At 33.8% G+C, this 18,074-nt stretch overlaps 1 protein-coding gene across 13 annotated transcripts in view; it reads left to right on the forward strand.

Annotated features, from left to right (window-relative positions):
• The window catches only part of VPS13B (vacuolar protein sorting 13 homolog B), a 734,128-nt gene that overhangs the window by 186,905 nt on the left and 529,149 nt on the right, over positions 1–18,074 (forward strand). The window contains exon 18 of one of the 13 annotated variants that reach the window (XM_038555175.1): positions 1,080–1,326. The exons of the other annotated variants lie outside the window; for them this stretch is intronic. Coding sequence (XP_038411103.1) covers positions 1,080–1,093 — 14 coding nt within the window. The 3' untranslated portion in view covers positions 1,094–1,326. Of the gene's footprint in view, positions 1–1,079; positions 1,327–18,074 lie in introns of those variants that run through there. 13 annotated transcript variants of the gene reach the window in all.

The following is an 18,074-nucleotide window of genomic DNA, read 5'->3' on the forward strand; positions in this document are numbered from 1 at the left end:
TTTTCCTTTCTGCCATTAGGTGATTTGTTAAAATTGGAAACAATGAACATTATAAATCTACACAGAAACTGGAGACAAGATGAAAGAGAAAATCAGATCACTAAATAGGTTTACATTTGTCTTTCCAAAGAAGTACAACTGGCATTCATATAAATTATTTTCTCACAAATTAAGCCAAGTTATAAAATAATTCTTTGAAATTTACAAGGTTATAAATGAAGCAAGTTGCATTAAGAATTGCTGATATTAAAAATAATGAAGCCTGAGCCAGTAGAGTTTTTATAAATATTTTGATTTCTAGAGTTGTTACTTTGTGATTGTTACAGTTGGCTTTTTGCAAATATTACTTAGTGTTTCCCAGATAGTTTATTAATGTAAAGATCAAAAGAAGCATTGAGAGATACTATCAAACTTTTCAGCATGTAAGGATATATCATGGTTACAGAACAAAAATTCTTGAGAATTTATGAATTAAATAAGTTTCCCACATTTTATTTTCCTGTGGTTATTGGCACATAGCTCTGAAAGATATCTTCATCTATTTGTAAGATAGTTGCATTTTAGAATGTTCCACAATTGCATTAAGAATATTCATTTTTGTCCATGTGTCTTAAAATTGATAAACTGTGTTATGATACCTAAATCGTCAGTGTATTTATTACTCATTAGTATTTGTCCGTATAAGTGCTTACTAAAATAAACAGGAAGCACTATATTACATTTAGCTTTATGAGTACTTCATCATGAAAGACCTCTGTTACTATCTACCTGAGCTCATGTCTCTGATCCAGAGAGCAACTCTAAATGAATATGACTGATTTATTCTCTCATTCTCTGGGTCTCTTGTGCTTTCGTTCATGTTTCATAATCATTTTAGTGTTGTCGTAATTGTTTTTAGTGGTTAATGAATCATTGTTATGTAGTGTTTAAGTACATAGCCTTCAGTGTCAAACTGGATTCAAGTCCCAGTTCAGTCATTTTGTGTGTGACCATGGACAGGGTACTGAATCTCTCCAGTTTTGTTTTTCACTGATGATAGTGCCATTTATGTAACTCATACTGTTTTCATGATATTTCAGGAAAAGTAATATAGACCATCGTGCATGATACCCTGCATTATATTTGAAAGTCCAGTATACCTTTGCTATTTTCTGCTAGAATTTTAAACATCCTGTGGAGAGGGAATGTGTTTGTCTTGTGCCTCGCTGCTGCCTAAGCATTCATCATCATGCATTGAACTGTAAGAATGTAACGAGTCGGGATCCCTGGGTGGCGCAGCGGTCTAGCGCCTGCCTTTGGCCCAGGGCACGATCCTGGAGACTCGGGATCGAATCCCACGTCGAGCTCCCTGCATGGAGCCTGCTTCTCCCTCTGCCTATGTCTCTGACACCCCCCCCCCCCCGTGACTATCATGCATAAATAAATAAAATCTTTAAAAAAAAAGAATGTACGAGTCAGAATGAATTTATAATTAGTTCTATAAATTTCAGAGTCCATTTTGCTGACTTTTTTGTAGTGGTAATAGTCTTTCTTTGCCAAATACTTTGACTTTAGAGATTAGAACAATTATGATATATTTTTTTGAGTATAGAGAAAATGAAGGGATATGAGTATTTTAATTTTTTCTTATTCAGTTTAACCAACACTAAGAAATTATTCTGAACTATAGTTCTTTTTCATATGTCATTGATTTTCTTTCAGCATCATTGAAATGTAATTGACAAAGTTGTAATATTTGATACATTGTATTTTTAAAATATTTTATTTATTTGAGAGAGAGTGCACAAGTAGAGGGAGGAGCAGAGGGAGAAGCAGACTCCTACGGACTGGGGAGCCCAATTCAGGGCTTGACCCTAGGACGTTGGGATCATGACAGAGCCAACGGCAGATGTTTAACTGGCTGTGCCACCCAAGCGCCTTTGCTATATTGTATTTCTGAAAATCACAATGATTTGATAAATACATTATGAAAGGATTAATTAACACATCTATCACACTTATTTTTATCTGGAGAGACATTTAAATTCTACTGTTGGCAAATTTGAATTCTATAATAATTCTCAATTATTCTCAATTCTTGTTACTACCATGTTATGTACATTGGATCCCTAGACTTTATTCATCCTTTAGCTGAAAGTTTGTGTCTATTTGCAATTTCTCCCTGTGTCTACCACCCAGCAACCACTTTTTTACTGTTTCTTTGAGTTTAACTTTTTTTTTTTTTTTAAAGATTCCATATTTAAGTGATACTTTGCAGTATTCCTCTTTTTTTCTCTGGCTTATTTCACTTAGCATAATGCTTCCAAGTTCTATCCATGTCATTATAAACAGGACTTCTTTCTTTCTTGTGGCTGAATAATATTCCTATATATAATACATATACACCACATCATCTATATCCACTTACCCATTGATGGACACTTTTGTTGTTTCCATATCATGACTATTGTAAATAATGGTGTGAGGAACATGTTAATACAGATTCAAATATCATTGATTTGTAATGCCAGATTATTTTATGAGTATAAGCCTTTTGGTCTCCATAGTGACCTACCATTGTTCCTGTTCCTCTCCATTTTTAGGTCAAAAATTGAGGGTATAAGCATACAAATACTAACTTTCAGTCTTGTAGGTTTCTCATATCAAAACCTCTTTGCCTCGAGAGCAGTAGTTAGAGCTTCTAAAATACACTGATGTGCAGGTTCCCACCAGACCTCTTATTTTGAAATCCCTGAGGGTAGGGATTGGCCATTTTAAAACAAAAAACTCCATGTCAATATAACATGGTCCAGGCTTGAGAACAACTGCTCTAGAACAGAGATTGGCAAAGAATGGCCCCTGGGCCAAATCTAGCCCACTGCTTGTTTTTCACCAGTACATAGCATGGTTATTTGGTTATTTGTTGAATTATTGCCTGTGGTCTATTGTGCTACAGTAATATGAGTTGAATAAGTGCAACAGCGACCTTGTGGGTCATAAAGCCTAAAATATTTGCTATCTGGCCCTCTACAGGAAACGTTTGCCACCTCCTGCTTTAGTTTTAAGTTCTGACTAACATAGCTTTGCCAATTTCCTAGCTTTAATGTCAGTCTTGATGTAATTGGTGAATTAGCTAGATTTTTGGTTATACTTTTATTTTTTCCTAATGGATTGTGAGATACTGGAGGACAGGCACTATATTTTATAGCTCTTTGAATACCTCAACACTTCATGTACTTAATTTTGCATAGTTGTGTCTAAGTACATGTTCATTAATTGATGCTAGCTATGGGCCTTCGGTCATTACATGAGGGTACCAGCAAGGGGCAGCATGGAGCTTTTGCCTTGCACAGTCAGTTATTTATTATTTACTCCTTCATCTGTAATATTACAATATATTAAAATAAATGTTACAGTATTTTACACCATTACCAAACCATAATTTTATAATTATGGCAAATATCCTAATTTTTAAAAATTTCTTTAATTCTCTTGAATCTAAATTATTCCTTTTATCATTTGCACTTAAGTTTCTGATCTGTCCCAGCTACAAAATAGCATGCTATGTTTTCATCATCACTATTTAAAATATTTGTCTTCATTCCTCTTCAGGAACTTTTAGTAATGACTGGGATATTTATGTCTTGGAAATATTTTGGGGTCTGGCAAGTAGGAGATCGATCCAACTTTAGTTTGGCCCTACTTCCAGGCTTTGAATTGGTCAAAGTTAGCTTTGCTTTTGTTACTAGTGTGGTTAAAATAATTTTTTAATTGTAGGTGGCTTAAGAGAGAAAACAGACATGAAGGCAACCCATCTATGCTTCTGTTTTATTCCCCTGGAATTATGTATTCAACTAGTTTTCAACTATTACTGCACAAAGTTTGTCAAGCATTGTCTTAGCATTTGTTTCCCAATTATAGTTAGTACACATACATATGTTATATATTTATTAAGGAAGTAAGATCACCATCTTTAAAAGATTTTTGCATTTGAGTTGTTGAATACTCATTTTATGAGTATGTTATTTAGGGCAGGGAAAAATACAAGGCACTCAGGCAGGTTGCTGACTGCAGTCCAAATGACTGATCAGAGAGTCTTTATATGCATCGGTAATGTGTTGTGCAATATAAGCTGAAATATATTCCACAAGGGAGGAAAACGGAATAGGTTACATACGCTGTTCCTAAGTGCAATGAATATAAAACTCCATTACTCACTTTAGGCAGGTGCTTTTTATATGAGGCTTTAAAGAAATATAGAACTGCTGGTGAAATGATTGGTTTGTACAGACACCACTTAGCTTCTAGTGCTTTGACCAGATAGAGGCTAAAAGTATTCCTGAAAACATTTCTTGAATGATTCAGGGATTGAAGGTTAATGTTCTCTTGGTGTAATAACCCATCAGTATATATATACATTATATATATAGTATATATACATTATATATATAGTATACAAAATTTGTCTCTGACTTGGTTATGAAGAATTATTTTTCAGAGATGGGAATAATGTTCAAGTTTTTCTTTAGTAATAATAAAGAAATGCCACTTACCAAATTTCTTCCCAAGATATGTGTATTTAAAAATGTTTTTGAAGAACTACTTAATATTTCTTTGTAGTTTTTAGTATTCTTCAAGAACTTTAGATTGTTTTTTAAAGCATAATTGGGTGAACTTTTGGAATATAATATAAAATACTTCTTTTAGGTAGCTGTGCAGTTAGTTGATGAGTATCATGAAGAATGAAAAAGTATTTTAATTAGTCCATAAAGATTTATAGTGGGCCCACCCATACAAGTACCTATATTTCTCTTTTCTTCAACTTTTTTTTTTTTAAGATTTTTAAAATTTATTCATGAGAGAGACACAGAGAGAGGCAGAGACATAGGCAGAGGGAGAAGCAGGCTCCCTGCAGGGAGCTGATGCAGAACTTAATCCTGGACCCCAGGATCACTCCCTGAACCAAAGGCAGATGCTCAGCTGCTGAGCCACCCAGGCGTCCCTCCTTAAGCTCTTATAACAGGCACCTGCTTGTAATTGAAACACTGAACATTCTTCCACAAATGAATATTCATAAACATAAACTAAAAGGGAGAATGAAGGGTAATAAATAGGTGTTGTTCATATTTATTTGAGGTTTTAAGTATGTGAACCAGTTTCTTTTTTAACTGTCCTAGATTGATTGATTGATTTCTCTCTCCTCTCTTTCTCTCTGTTAAGACAGAGGTAAAATTTACATTATATACAGTAAAAAGTTTTGAAGTGTACAACAATATGTAGTGTATTTGCAATGTTATATAAATGGCAACTCTGTCTGGTTTAAAAATCTTTTTCATCACTGTATAAAAACACCCATACCCTTTAAATAGTCACTTTTCATTCCCTCCTCTGCCTCATATCCTGGTAACTTGTAATTGCTTTCTGTTTCTGTATTTTACCTATTCTGAACATACCATATAAAAGGAATCATGTAATATGTTTTGGTGTTCACTTTTTTTTTCTCGGCAGAATACTCAGGAGATTAAATTGTTGTGTATATCAGTAGTTAATTTTCATTGCTGCATCACATGCTATAGCATCCATGCTATAGATACATCACAATTTGTTTAGCTGTATAGCCTTTGAAGGATGTATGGGTTGTTTCCAGTTTTTGGCTATTACTTATAAAGCTGCTGTAAACATTTTGTGTACTTGTTTTTGTGTGAACATAGTTTTCATTTATCTGAGATAAATACTCAGGAATGTGATGTGGGCTATATGGAAGTTGCATGTTTAGTTTTGAAAGAAGCTGCCAAACTGTTTTCAAGAATGGCTTAACCATTTTACATCCTCACCATCAATGTATACATGGTCCATTTTTTCCACATACACATCAGGATTTGATTTTGTCAGTATTTAATTTTAGTTGGTTGGGTAGGTGGGTAGTGAGTGATAACCTCATTGTGGTCATAATTTCTGTTTCCTTGATGGCAATACAAATGATGTTGAATATCTTTCTAGATGTTTATTTGCTATCTATATATCCCTTTAGTGAAATGGCTGTTTATGTTTTTGCCCATTTTCTAACTGGGTTGTTTATGTTTTTACTGTTGAGTTTTGAGAATTCTTTATGTATTCTAAATACTAGTCCTTTTTCAGATATGTAGTTTACAAGTGTCTTTTCTCAGTCTGTAGCTCTCTTTTTCTTAAAAGGGTGTTATACAAAGCAAAATTTCTAGTTTTAATGAAACCTCAATTTTTCCTTTATGGATGATGTTTTTGTTGTTAAGTCAAGAAACTCTTTGCCTCTCACTAGATTGCAAATATTTTCTTCTGTTTTTTTCTTTTTTCCTGCATGTCTAGAGTTTTACATTTACACTTAAGTCCATGATTCATTTTGACATATTCTTTTTATACGGTACTAGATCTAGGTTGAGGTATATTTATTTTGCCTTTGGATGTCCACCTATTCCAGTGCTGTTGAAAGGCTATCTTTCCTTCGTTGAATTTCATTTGCAGCTTTGTCAAAAGTGTTTGGCATATGTGTGTGTTTCTGGATTCTCCATTCATTTTTACTGATCTGTCTGTTTATTCTTACACAAATACTGCATAGTCTTAATTATTGTAGCTATATAATAAATCTTGAAATAAGTAGACTGATTCTTCCCATTTTCTTTTTTTGGGAATTGTTTTCAACTATTTTAGTTCATTTGCCTTTCCATATATATTGTTGAGTCTTTGAGTCTATGAACGCTCACTCTGTCTCTTCATTTATGTAGATCATTGGTTTCTTACATCAGCAATTTATAATTTTCAGCATATAAATCCAAATACTTTAATTTTATTCCAATGTATTTCATTTTTTCAGTGATTTTAAATGTTATTGTATTTTTAATTTTAGCATGCACATGCATTCATTGTTAGTATATCTAAAGGCACTGATTTTTCTATTTTTGTTTAATACCCTACAATCTTAAACTTATTTTGGAATTTTAAAAAATATTCATTGGGCTTTTTATACTTGGTTATATCAACTGGACAAGATAGGGGTTTTTTCCCCCCTTTTCCATTTATATACCTCTTATTTCGCTCTTTTCTTGTTGCACTGGCTAGAACTTCCAGCAGTTTGTTGAATAACAGCACTGAGAGCTAACATCCTTGGCTTTCTTCCAATCTCAGTGCAAAGGCATTCAGTCTTTCACCAGTAAGTAGTTTTAGGTATTTTTGTAGTTGTTCTTTCTCATGTTAAGGAAGTTCCTCACCTTTCCTATTTCCTGGAAAGTTTTTTTATCAGGAATGGGTGTTGAATTTTGTCAGATGTGTTTTCTCCATCAATAGATACCATGATTTTTCTCCTTTAGTTTGTTAATATTGTAGATTCCATTTATTTTCCAATATTGAACTAAGTAACTATTCCTGGAAAAAACCCTATGTGATCATTATATATTACTTATATTTATACTCATGCAAACTCATTACTGTATTTTATTTTCTAACATTTTATTAAATATTTTCACATGTATATTGATAAAGAATATTTATATGTAGTTTTCCTTTTTTTGTGATTTCTTTGTTTTGGAATCAAGATAATTCTAACTTCATAAAATGAAATGGGAAGTGTTTCTTCTTCTGTGTCCTGAAAGAGGTTGTGTGGAAGGGATATTAATTCCCCTTTAAAGATTTGGTATAATTCTCTATCTGTCCCTGGAGTTTTACTTTTTGATAGTATTTTTGTTTGTTTTTTGATTTATTGATGTATATCATCAAAGTTGTCAAAGTATTGTTTATGGTATTTTCTTATTAATTTTTGGATGTCTGCAGAGTTGGTGGTGGTATCCCATTTCATTCCTGATATTGGCTATTTATGACTTCTCTGTTTTTGTTTGTTAATCTTGGTAGAGGTTTGTTACTTCTATTGATTTTTTTTTTCTAAAGCTAGTTTAAATAAAATTCATCAATTTCTACTATCTTTATTCTACCTCTAATTGTTTTGGGTATATTTTGTTCTTCTTTTTCTACATTTTTGAGGTGAGAGCTTAGGATATTGACTGGAGACTTTTCTAATGTGTCCATTTAGTGCTATAATATTCCCTCTCTGTACTGCTTTAGTTGTGTTCCACAAATTTTGTTATGTTGTATTTTCATTCAATTCAGTGTATGTTTTTTATTTCCCTGAGTATTCCTTTTTGACTTGTGGGATATCTGGATCTGTCAATTTCCAAGTATTTGGAGATTTTCCTATTATCTTTTCTTACTGATTTCTAACTTGAATCTATTGTGGTGAATGAAAAAACTGTTAACTTCAATTCTTACAAATTTATTGAAGTTCATTTATGTCTCAGAATAGTATCTATTTTGTTGTATGTTCTTTAGGGTGTTAGAAAGAATGTATATTCTGTTGTTCTAAAATATCAAAAACTTATTGTTTGATAGTGTTTTTGACATCTTCTATATATTTGTTGATATTTTGTCCAGTTTTTCTATCTGTTGAAAAGTTTCAAAGAGGTGTTGAAGTCTCCAAATAGAATTGTGAATTTATCTTTTTATCACCTATGAGCTATAGTTTTTGCAGCTGTGTTGTTGGTTTCATACACATTTAGGAATGCTATGTCTTTTAGGAGTATCTACTCTAGTATTTTTTGTTTTCTTAAGTGTCCTTTATCTGACCTTAATAAAACCATTCCTTTTTTTAAAAAATGAGATTGAATTCACATAACATATAACATTTAGTCACTTTAAAGTGTGCAGTTCAGGGGTTTTTATTATATTTGTAATGTGCAACCATTACCAGTGTCTAATTTTAGAATATATTTTATCACTCAAAAAAAAAAAAAAACCCACGCCATATCCATTGATAGTACTTCCCTTCCTTCTTACCCTTGCCCTTGGTAACTTCTAATTTACTGTGTCTCTGGATTTAACTATTTTCAATATTTCCTGTAAGTGAAATCATTTAATATGTGACCTTTTCTGACTTACTTCAGTTAGCATATTTTCAAGGATCATCCATCTTGGAGCATGTATTGGCATTTCATTTGTTTTTATAGCTGAATAATATTTCATAACACTAGTACTCTACATTTTGTGTACCCATTCATTGGTAGACATGTGAGTTTCCACTTTTTAGCTAATTTTTTAAAAAAGATTTTATTTATTCATGAGAGACGCACAAAGAGAGGTGGAGACATAGGCAGAGGGAGAAGCAGGCTCACTGTGGGAACCTGATGTGGAACTTGATCCCAATACCACAGGATCATGCCCTGAGCCGAAGGCAGATGCTCAACCACTGAGCCATCTAGGCGTCCCTCCACTTTTTAACTATTAACAACAATGCTGTTAGGAGCAAACTTTTGTGTGGACATATGTTTTTCAATTTTCTTGTGTTTTACCTAAGAATGGAATTGCTGGGTGATATGGTATCTCTCTGTTTAACTTTTTGATGATTGCCAGATTGTTTTCCACAGCAGCTGTACTATTTTACATTCCCAGCAGCAATGTTTGAAAGTTTCAGTTTTTCTACATCTTTGGCCGTACTTGTTATTGTCTCTTTCTTTCTTTTAATAGTCATACTAGTTGATATGAAGTGGCATCTTACTGTGTTCTACTTTCTTTTGAGTAATATTTGTGCTATCTACCTTATTCTGCACTTTCACTTTCAGCTTGCTCACATGATTGTACTTGAAGTAAGTTTCTTTTAGACAGCATATAGTTGAATTATATTTTTAATTCAGTCTGCCAATCCTGTCTTTTAATTGCTAGATTATGACCATGTGACTATTGGTAGGTTAGGCCTTAAATCTGACATTTTAGTTGTTGGTTTTTGCTTTTCTTTTTTCACCTTCTTGTTGACTATTTAAACATTATTTAGAATTCCATTTTCATTTATGTGTAGTTATTTTTAGTATATCTTGTTGTGAACCTTTTGTTGGTGTACATTTCATATATCTAATTTATTACAGTCTAGTGATATTAGTACTTACCTTTATGTTTTTTACTCTCCCCTGTTTATAATGTAATTATCTTAAATATTTCCTCTATGTATATTGAGAACCACAATTAATATTTTTATTTTTGATTTAACATAAAACACAATTTAGAAAACTCAAGAAGGAAAGTCTTATATTTGCTCCGTTTTTGCTTATTGTGTTTTTCTTTTTTCCTAATATTCCAAAGTTCTTTATCTTATTCTTTCTTTTTGGAGGATTTATGGTAGTGTTCCTTTACGGTAGATCTGCTACTAAAATACTATTGCTTTCTGACTAAAAGTTCTAAACTTAGAAGTTCTACTAAATTAATAATAATATATCACAAAATTTCTTAGTTTTCCTTCATTTGAAAATGCCTGGTTTTCCACTTCAGTCCTGAAGGATATTTTCAACATTGAAAAATGTACCACTTATGAATAAAGCATCATTTCTCTTTTGCTCAAAGATTTTTTTTCCATTGTCTTAATTTTCAAAAGTTTCTCTATAATGTGTGTTTATTTATTTGGGTACTCTGTAAGCTCAGCTTTTTGATTTCAGGTTTATGTCTTTTGCCAAATTTGGACAGTTAAAAATATTTTTTAAAGACTTTTTAAATAAAGCAATTTTAGCATGAGTGTGGGAGACAGAGCATGAGCGGGGCGAGGGGCAGAGGGAGAAGTATATACTCCTGCTTAACAGGGAACTCGACTAGGGACTCAATCCCAGAACCCTGGGATCCTGAGCCAAAGGCAGATCCTAACCAACTGAGCCACCCACGTGCCCCAAATTTGGTCAGTTTTTAGCCATTATTTCTTCAAGTACTTTCAGCTCTACCTTCCTCCTCTGGGACTCTGATGACATGCATGTTAGATTTTGTGTTATGATTCCATAGGTCCCTGTGATTCTATTCATTTATTTTTTTCTATTTTCTCTATAATTCAGATGAGGTAATTTTTATTGTTTTGTCTTCCAGTTTAGTGACTCTTTCCTTTGTCTCCTCCATTCTGGTATTAAACCTATCCACTGAGTTTCTTATTTCTGTTACTGCCTTTTCTGATTCTAAAATATCTATTTGATTCCTTTTTTATGCCATTTTCCTTCTCTACTCCTCTTACTATAAATTTCTATTTCTCTGTTAGATATTTTTATTTTTAAAAAGATTTATTTATTTATTTATTTATTTATTTATTTATTTATTTATTTATTTATTTTGAGAGAGAGTGAATGAGCCTAAGCAGTGGGGGAGGGGCAGAGCGAGAAGAAGAGAATTTTAAGCAGAATCTTTACTGAGCATGGAGCCCAGTATGAGGCTCAGTCTCATGACCCTGATACCATCACTGAGCTGAAACCAAGAGTCAGATGCTCAACCAGCTAAGTCACTCAGGTGCCCCTAGATCTATTTTCATGTATATTTAAAATTGCTTATTGAAATATTGTTAGGATGGATTTTTAAAAAAAGATTTTATTTATTTATTCATGAGAGACACAGAGAGAGAGAGGCAGGGGCATAGGCAGAGGGAGAAATAGGCTCCTTGCAGGGAGCCCAATGTGGGACTAGATCCTGGATCTCCAAGATCACTCCCTGAGCCGAAGGCAGATGCTCAACTGCTGAGCAACCTCAGTGTCCAGATGATGGATGTTTAAAGGCTTTTGTCAGATTAGTTCTAATGTCCCTATCATCTCTGTGGCTTCTATTGTCTTTCTTCGTTCAGTTGTTCAGTTTGAGATCTTTTTTTTTTTTTTAATATTTTATTTATTTACTCACGAGAGACACAGAGAGGGAAAGATGTAGGCAGAGGGAGAAGCAGACTTCCTACAGGGGAGCTCAATGTGGGACTTGATCCCAGGATCCCAGGATCATGCCCTGAGCCAAAGACAGACGCTCAACTGCTGAGCTACCCAGGGGTCCCGAGATCTTGGTTTTTAGCATAAGTCAGTTTTAATTGAAACCTGGATATTTTGGGTATTGTTTTCTGAGACTCTGGATGTTTTTTAAACATTGACCTCTCTTGGTGTTGGTGGGTGTGGGACAGTTTTTTTGCTGTGGTATTTGGCTGGAGTGGAACAGTTGTTATCTAAAAATTTTCTCTCTTGCTGGGATCTTCCTTTCTGGTCCTTTGGCTAAGGAAAACTGGGTTTCTGGAGAGGTTTTTAATTCTTTATCTATTGGCATTTCTGCATTACTGGGTTCTTCATCTTCAAGTTTGGTTTGTTTGTTTGTTTGTTTATTTATTTATTTATTTATTTATTTATTTATTTATTTATTTAAGAAGAAAGTACATGAGTGGTGACAGCAGAGGGGCAGAGAGAGAAGGGAGAAGCAAACTCCCTGCTAATCAGGGAGCCCGACTCTGGGCTCGATCCCAGGACCCTGAGGTCATGACCTGAGCTGAAGGCAGATGCTTAACTGACTGAGCCAAGTCTGGGATGAATTAGGCAAAAACATAACCTATGCACCTCACCATTATTTCTTTCTTTGGGTTCTGAGATGTCCCTAACTGGTCTGCCATTTTCTTTCTTTCTTTCAGAGTCGTTTTTTTCTTCTTTTTTTTTTTTTCTGTATACTATTGGTTTTTTAGTTGTACTTAGTTATCATGAGAAGTAGAGAAAAGTTTACCCTCTCTTTCTGGAAGTGGAACTGTTTATTTCTAGATACTTATTTTAAAAGATATTTATTTGTTACTTTTTTATTAGAGTAAGAGTAAACGTGACCTTGAGAAGTCTTCTGTTTGTTGATGCTCCAATTTTTTTTCTTTCTTCTTTTTTTTTTTAAGCTTAACCATACCCAAGTTGTGTAACATGATATTTCACTCTGAATTTGGTTCTAGTAAAAACATTTGTTCTTTAGGGATGTGACTGGCACTGATTCATGAATAATTTCAAACTCAGTTCATGTGTAGATTGCATTATTTCTGTTCTTCCTTTCCTTGCACATATCTTTTAAGACTTTTTTTAGACTCCTGACATCTTCTATGATTTTATTTGTATATTTGTACTAATAATTGAAAAGTCTTAGTGATACATGTAAATTTATACATTTTAGTCTATCTCTTTGATAACATTTATAAGTTTGCATACCAGATTAGTAGTGTGTTCTTGTTATTGCCTGATTTTACCTACATTGATTACAGAGGATTATTTGTCTTTGGTATTTAAATGTAAAATCTTACTTAAGTTTCTAAACTTAGTAAGTCAATTTTTAGATTATATTTGAAGTTTTGCAAAATTTGATTTTTCTACATTAATGGTAATTTCTGTGTAATTTTGAATATTTTTTCATGCAGTTGTAACCATACTGCACGTATCATTTTATGTTCTATTGTCTAATAGTACTTAGTAAGTATATTTTATATACTTAAATATAAGCTAACATAGGTTTTTAATAATAATAGATAGGGATATTTCATAATCCACATACCAGTTCTCTTTATTGTATCTAAGTGTTTTCTGGTTTTTGCTGATATAATTAAATATTGCTAAAACCATTTTTTCTGTTTTTAGTTATTTTTTTGCAATAAATTCCAAGGATTAATTTGGTGATGGATTATAAACTTAAAAAAAATAACATACAGTATGTATTGCTTTCCCAAATAATTTCATGAATATATAATGTAACTGATAATGAAGGATTATGATTATTTTAATAAAGCCTTAACAACATTAAATATTATAGACTACATATACAAATGGTGCTTTACTTTTCCTTTAATTCACTTTTCTTTAGTTACAGCAAAATTGATCTTTTGTCTTGTATCTTTTTATTATTTGTATTTCCTCTTAGGTGAATTTGCTTTTGTATTCTTTAGCATATACTGATTCATTCATTCAGTTATCTAAGTACTTTTTTAAGTGATTAAGCTTTTAGTGTATTTGTCAAAAAACTTTTGAAAGTTTATGTAAATTCTTTGGCTTCTCCCTGTGAATATTTGTACAATCAAAATAAAACATGTTAAACTGTCAAAGAGGGCCATATTGACTTTTATTTATAACAGTAAATTTTCCCACAGGTTTCGTATATAGACACACCTCAGGAAAATTTTGGGTTTGGTCCAGGCCATGACAACAAAGCTAGTCAAATGAATTTTTTGATTCCCCAGTTCATGTGAAAGTTATGTTTATAATTCAGTCTGTTAGTGTGCAGTAGCCTTATGTCTAAAATATATATAGATATATATATATTTACATATACACACACTTTAAAGATACTTTATTGCTGAAAAAAGGTGATCACCATCTGAACTTTCAGCAAATTTGTTATCTTTTTGCTGATGGAGGGTCTTTCCTTGATGTTAATGGCTGCTAACTGATCAGGGTGTTGGTTAGGAAGGTTGGAGTGGCTTTGGCAATGACTTAAACAGCAAAGAAGTTTGCCCCATCGATTGACTCTTCCTTTCATGAGTGATTTCTCTGTAGCATATGATGCTGTTTGATAGCATTTTACCGCAGAACTTCTTTCAAAATTAAGTCAGTCTTTTCAAACTGTGCTGCTGTTTTATTAACTAAGTTTATGAATCCTTTCTTGTCATTTCAATAATCTTTACAACATTTTCACCAGGACTATCTTCTATTTTAGGAAACCACTTTTTTTGGCTCATCCATAAGAAGCAACTCTTCATTCATTAAAGCTATATCATGAGATTGCATCAATTCAGTTCCACTTTTAGGCTCCATTTCTCATTCTAGTTCCTCTTCCTATTTCAACCATACCTATCATTACTGCCTCTACTAAAGTCTTGAACTCTTCACATGAGGGCTACAATCAGCTTCTTTCAAATTCCTGTTAAAGTTGGTATTTTGACTCCTTCCATGAATCATGATGGGATTCTTAATGGCATCTAGAAAGAATGGTGAATCTTTCCAGGAGGTTTTCTTTTCTTTTCTTTTTTTTTTTTTTTTTCCAGGAGGTTTTCTATTTATTTCTCTTTAACAGATCCATCAGATGAATCACTATCCATGGCAGCTGTAGCCTTTTGAAATATTTTTCTTAAATAATAAGACTTGAAAAGTTGAAATTATTCATTGATCCATGGGCTGCAGAATTGGTGGTGTGTTCGCTGGCTTGAAAATAACAGTGTTGTATATCCCCAGTAGAGCCCTTGGGTGACCAGGCACATTGTCAGTGAGCAGTAATATTTTTAAAAGCATTTTTTTCCTGAGCAGTAGGTCTCAACATTTAGTAAACCATGTTATAAACAGATATGCTTCATCTAGGCTTTGTTGCCTTAGAATTTTTAGAATAGTAAGTAAACATTGTCTTTAACTTAAGGTCTCCAGCAGCATTAGGCACTAACAAAAGAGTCAGCTTGACCTTTGAAGCTTTAAAGCCAGGCAATTCACTTCTCCTTTGTAGCTATGAGACCCTACATGGCATCTTCATTCCAATAGACACTCTTTTGTTTACATTGAAAATCTGTTGTTTAGTGTAGCCACCTTCATTCATTATTTAGTTGGATCTTCTGGATAACTTGATACAGTTTCTATATCAGCACTTCTTTATGAACATGGCTTCTTGCCTTAAATGTCATGAACCAATCTCTGCTAGCTTCAGGTTTTTCTTTTGCAGCTTCCTCACTTGTCTTGCCTCCAAAGAATTGAAGACAGTTAAGGGCCTTGCTCTGGATTAAGCTTTGGCTTAGGGAATGCTGTGGCTGGCTTGGTCTTCTGTGCAGACCATTAAAAATCTTTATCCTTATCAGCAATAACTGTATCATTTGTGATACACTTCTCTTGCCTCCAAAGAATTGAAGACAGTTAAGGGCCTTGCTCTGGATTAAGCTTTGGTTTAGGGAATGCTGTGGCTGGCTTGGTCTTCTGTGCAGACCATTAAAAATCTTTATCCTTATCAGCAATAACTGTATCATTTGTGATACACTTCTCTTGCCTCCAAAGAATTGAAGACAGTTAAGGGCCTTGCTCTGGATTAAGCTTTGGCTTAGGGAATGCTGTGGCTGGCTTGGTCTTCTGTGCAGACCATTAAAAATCTTTATCCTTATCAGCAATAACTGTATCATTTGTGTGTTCACTGGGGTAGCACTTTTAATTTCCTTCAAGAACTTTTCCTTTGGATTCACAGATTGGCTGTTTGGCACAAAAGAGGACTAGCTTTTGGTCTGTCCTGGCTTTTGACAGGCCTTCCTTGCTAAGCCTAATCATTTCTAGCTTTCGATTTAAAGTGAGAAGAGACATGTAACTGTTTCTTTCCCTTGAACACCTAGAGGCTGTTGTAGGTTATTAGTTGGTCTAATTTTAATATTGTTGTGTTTCAGGGAATAGGGAGGCTAAAGAGAGAGGAGAGATGGAGAATGGCTCATTGGTGGAATAGTTGGAATGCATACAACATTTATTAACTTAACGTCTTATAATGGGTGTGGTTCTTGGTGCCCCACAACAATTACAATGGTAATATCAAAGATCACTGATCACAGATCACTATAACAAATATAATAATAATGAAAAAGTTTTAAAATACTTTGAGAATTGCCAAAATGTGACACAGAGACACAAAGTGGGTAAATGCTGTTGGAAAAATGACATTGATAAACTTGCTTGAAGCAGGGTTGCCACAAATCTTCAATTTGTAAAAAAACACAATCTGTGAAGCACAGAATGGAATAAAACAAGGTATATCTATAGTTATATAGTCAATAATATTACCTTTTACTATTGTTATTACCTTTATGAAAAAGTTACTTGAGGTGTGTGGCCCTTTGAATAAGTGGTGTCCACACTGACCATCTATTTACTATCCTTATTATGACATCATGTCTAGGCAGAGACAGTATTCCAGAAGTGTGAAACATTATTCCCAGTTTCTCCTTTTGGATGGCTACTTTGTCATAGCATAGGTAGTATTTTCTTAAGACTGCTTAGATTGATTCAATTCCTTCCTTTCTTATGTTTTCATAGTACTGAAACTTCCCATTTTTGGCATTTTGCACAATATTAAGTAGGTACATATTTGTGTAGCTATTGGCTTAATGATTTTGGAATTTATGAAAGAAGATTTTTTTTAAAGATTTTATTTATATATGATTGAGAGAGAGAGAGAAACAGAGACACAGGCAGAGGGAGAAGCAGGCCCCACATGGGGAGCCTAATGCGGGACTCGATCCCAGGACCACAGTATTACGCCCTGAGCCTAAGGCAGGTGCTAAACCACTGAGCCACCCAGGGATCCCCATGAGAGAAGTTTGTAAAATGGTCTCGTCTACCCCTGTTACTCCAGACTGTGCTTGGAATATAGTAGTATATAGTAACAACTTAATTAAGTGAGTGAATGAGGCACATGAGTCAAAATTAGTAGGTGCATGAGGGACCATAAGTAGGTGATCATGCTTAGGAGCAGACAAAACTTGCATTCTTAAGCCAGGATGATCGCTTTCCACAGTGAGACAGTCGGGGTTATATACAGAGGACCTTTGATTTTATTGTGGATTGGAGATGAGTGATTGAAGTAGCAAGACTGAATCTTGGTTGCATGAAGTCATAGTTCTTATGGTAAAAGAATAGTTTGTCAGGATCAGTTTCATAATGGTGAGGTAAGTAGCTTGGCAATTTTACCTTGTGGTATAATTGAGAGTGCCTCATGGCAGAATATGAATTAAGGGAAGAAGAATGACCTTGTCCTTCATAGAGTGAATGAATGTTGTATTTAATTTTATTCTGGTGTACCCTTTACTATTTTCCTTTAAACATACACAGTGAAACACAAATATGTGCATGCACACACACATGGTATTTCCTTAATTTAAAAGATAGTTTTGCTCTAATACTATGACCATTTTTACTTTGCCAGCTAGTCTTTTAACATATTTGCAGGTTAAAATTTTTTAAAAAAAATATTTGCCACAGTTTCCCTCTTGTGTTTATAATAAAGTGATTTAAAATAGACTCAGGTGGGACGCCTGGGTGGCTCAGTGGTGTTAAGTGTCTGCCTTTGGCTCAGGGCGTGATCCTGGGATCCAGGATCCAGCATTGGGCTCCCTGCGAGGAGCCTGCTTCTCCCTCTGCCTGTGTGTCTCTGGTTCTCTCTGTGTGTATCATGAATAAATAAATACATCTTCTTAAAAAAAAAAAAAAAGACTCTGGGCTTCCTGTGTGGTAGTTTTAAATGATCTCATTGCATTTTTGTTTAATGCCTGCATAGTTGCT

Source organism: Canis lupus, chromosome 13, assembly GCF_011100685.1.
Source record: "Canis lupus familiaris isolate Mischka breed German Shepherd chromosome 13, alternate assembly UU_Cfam_GSD_1.0, whole genome shotgun sequence".
NCBI lineage: Eukaryota > Metazoa > Chordata > Mammalia > Carnivora > Canidae > Canis > Canis lupus.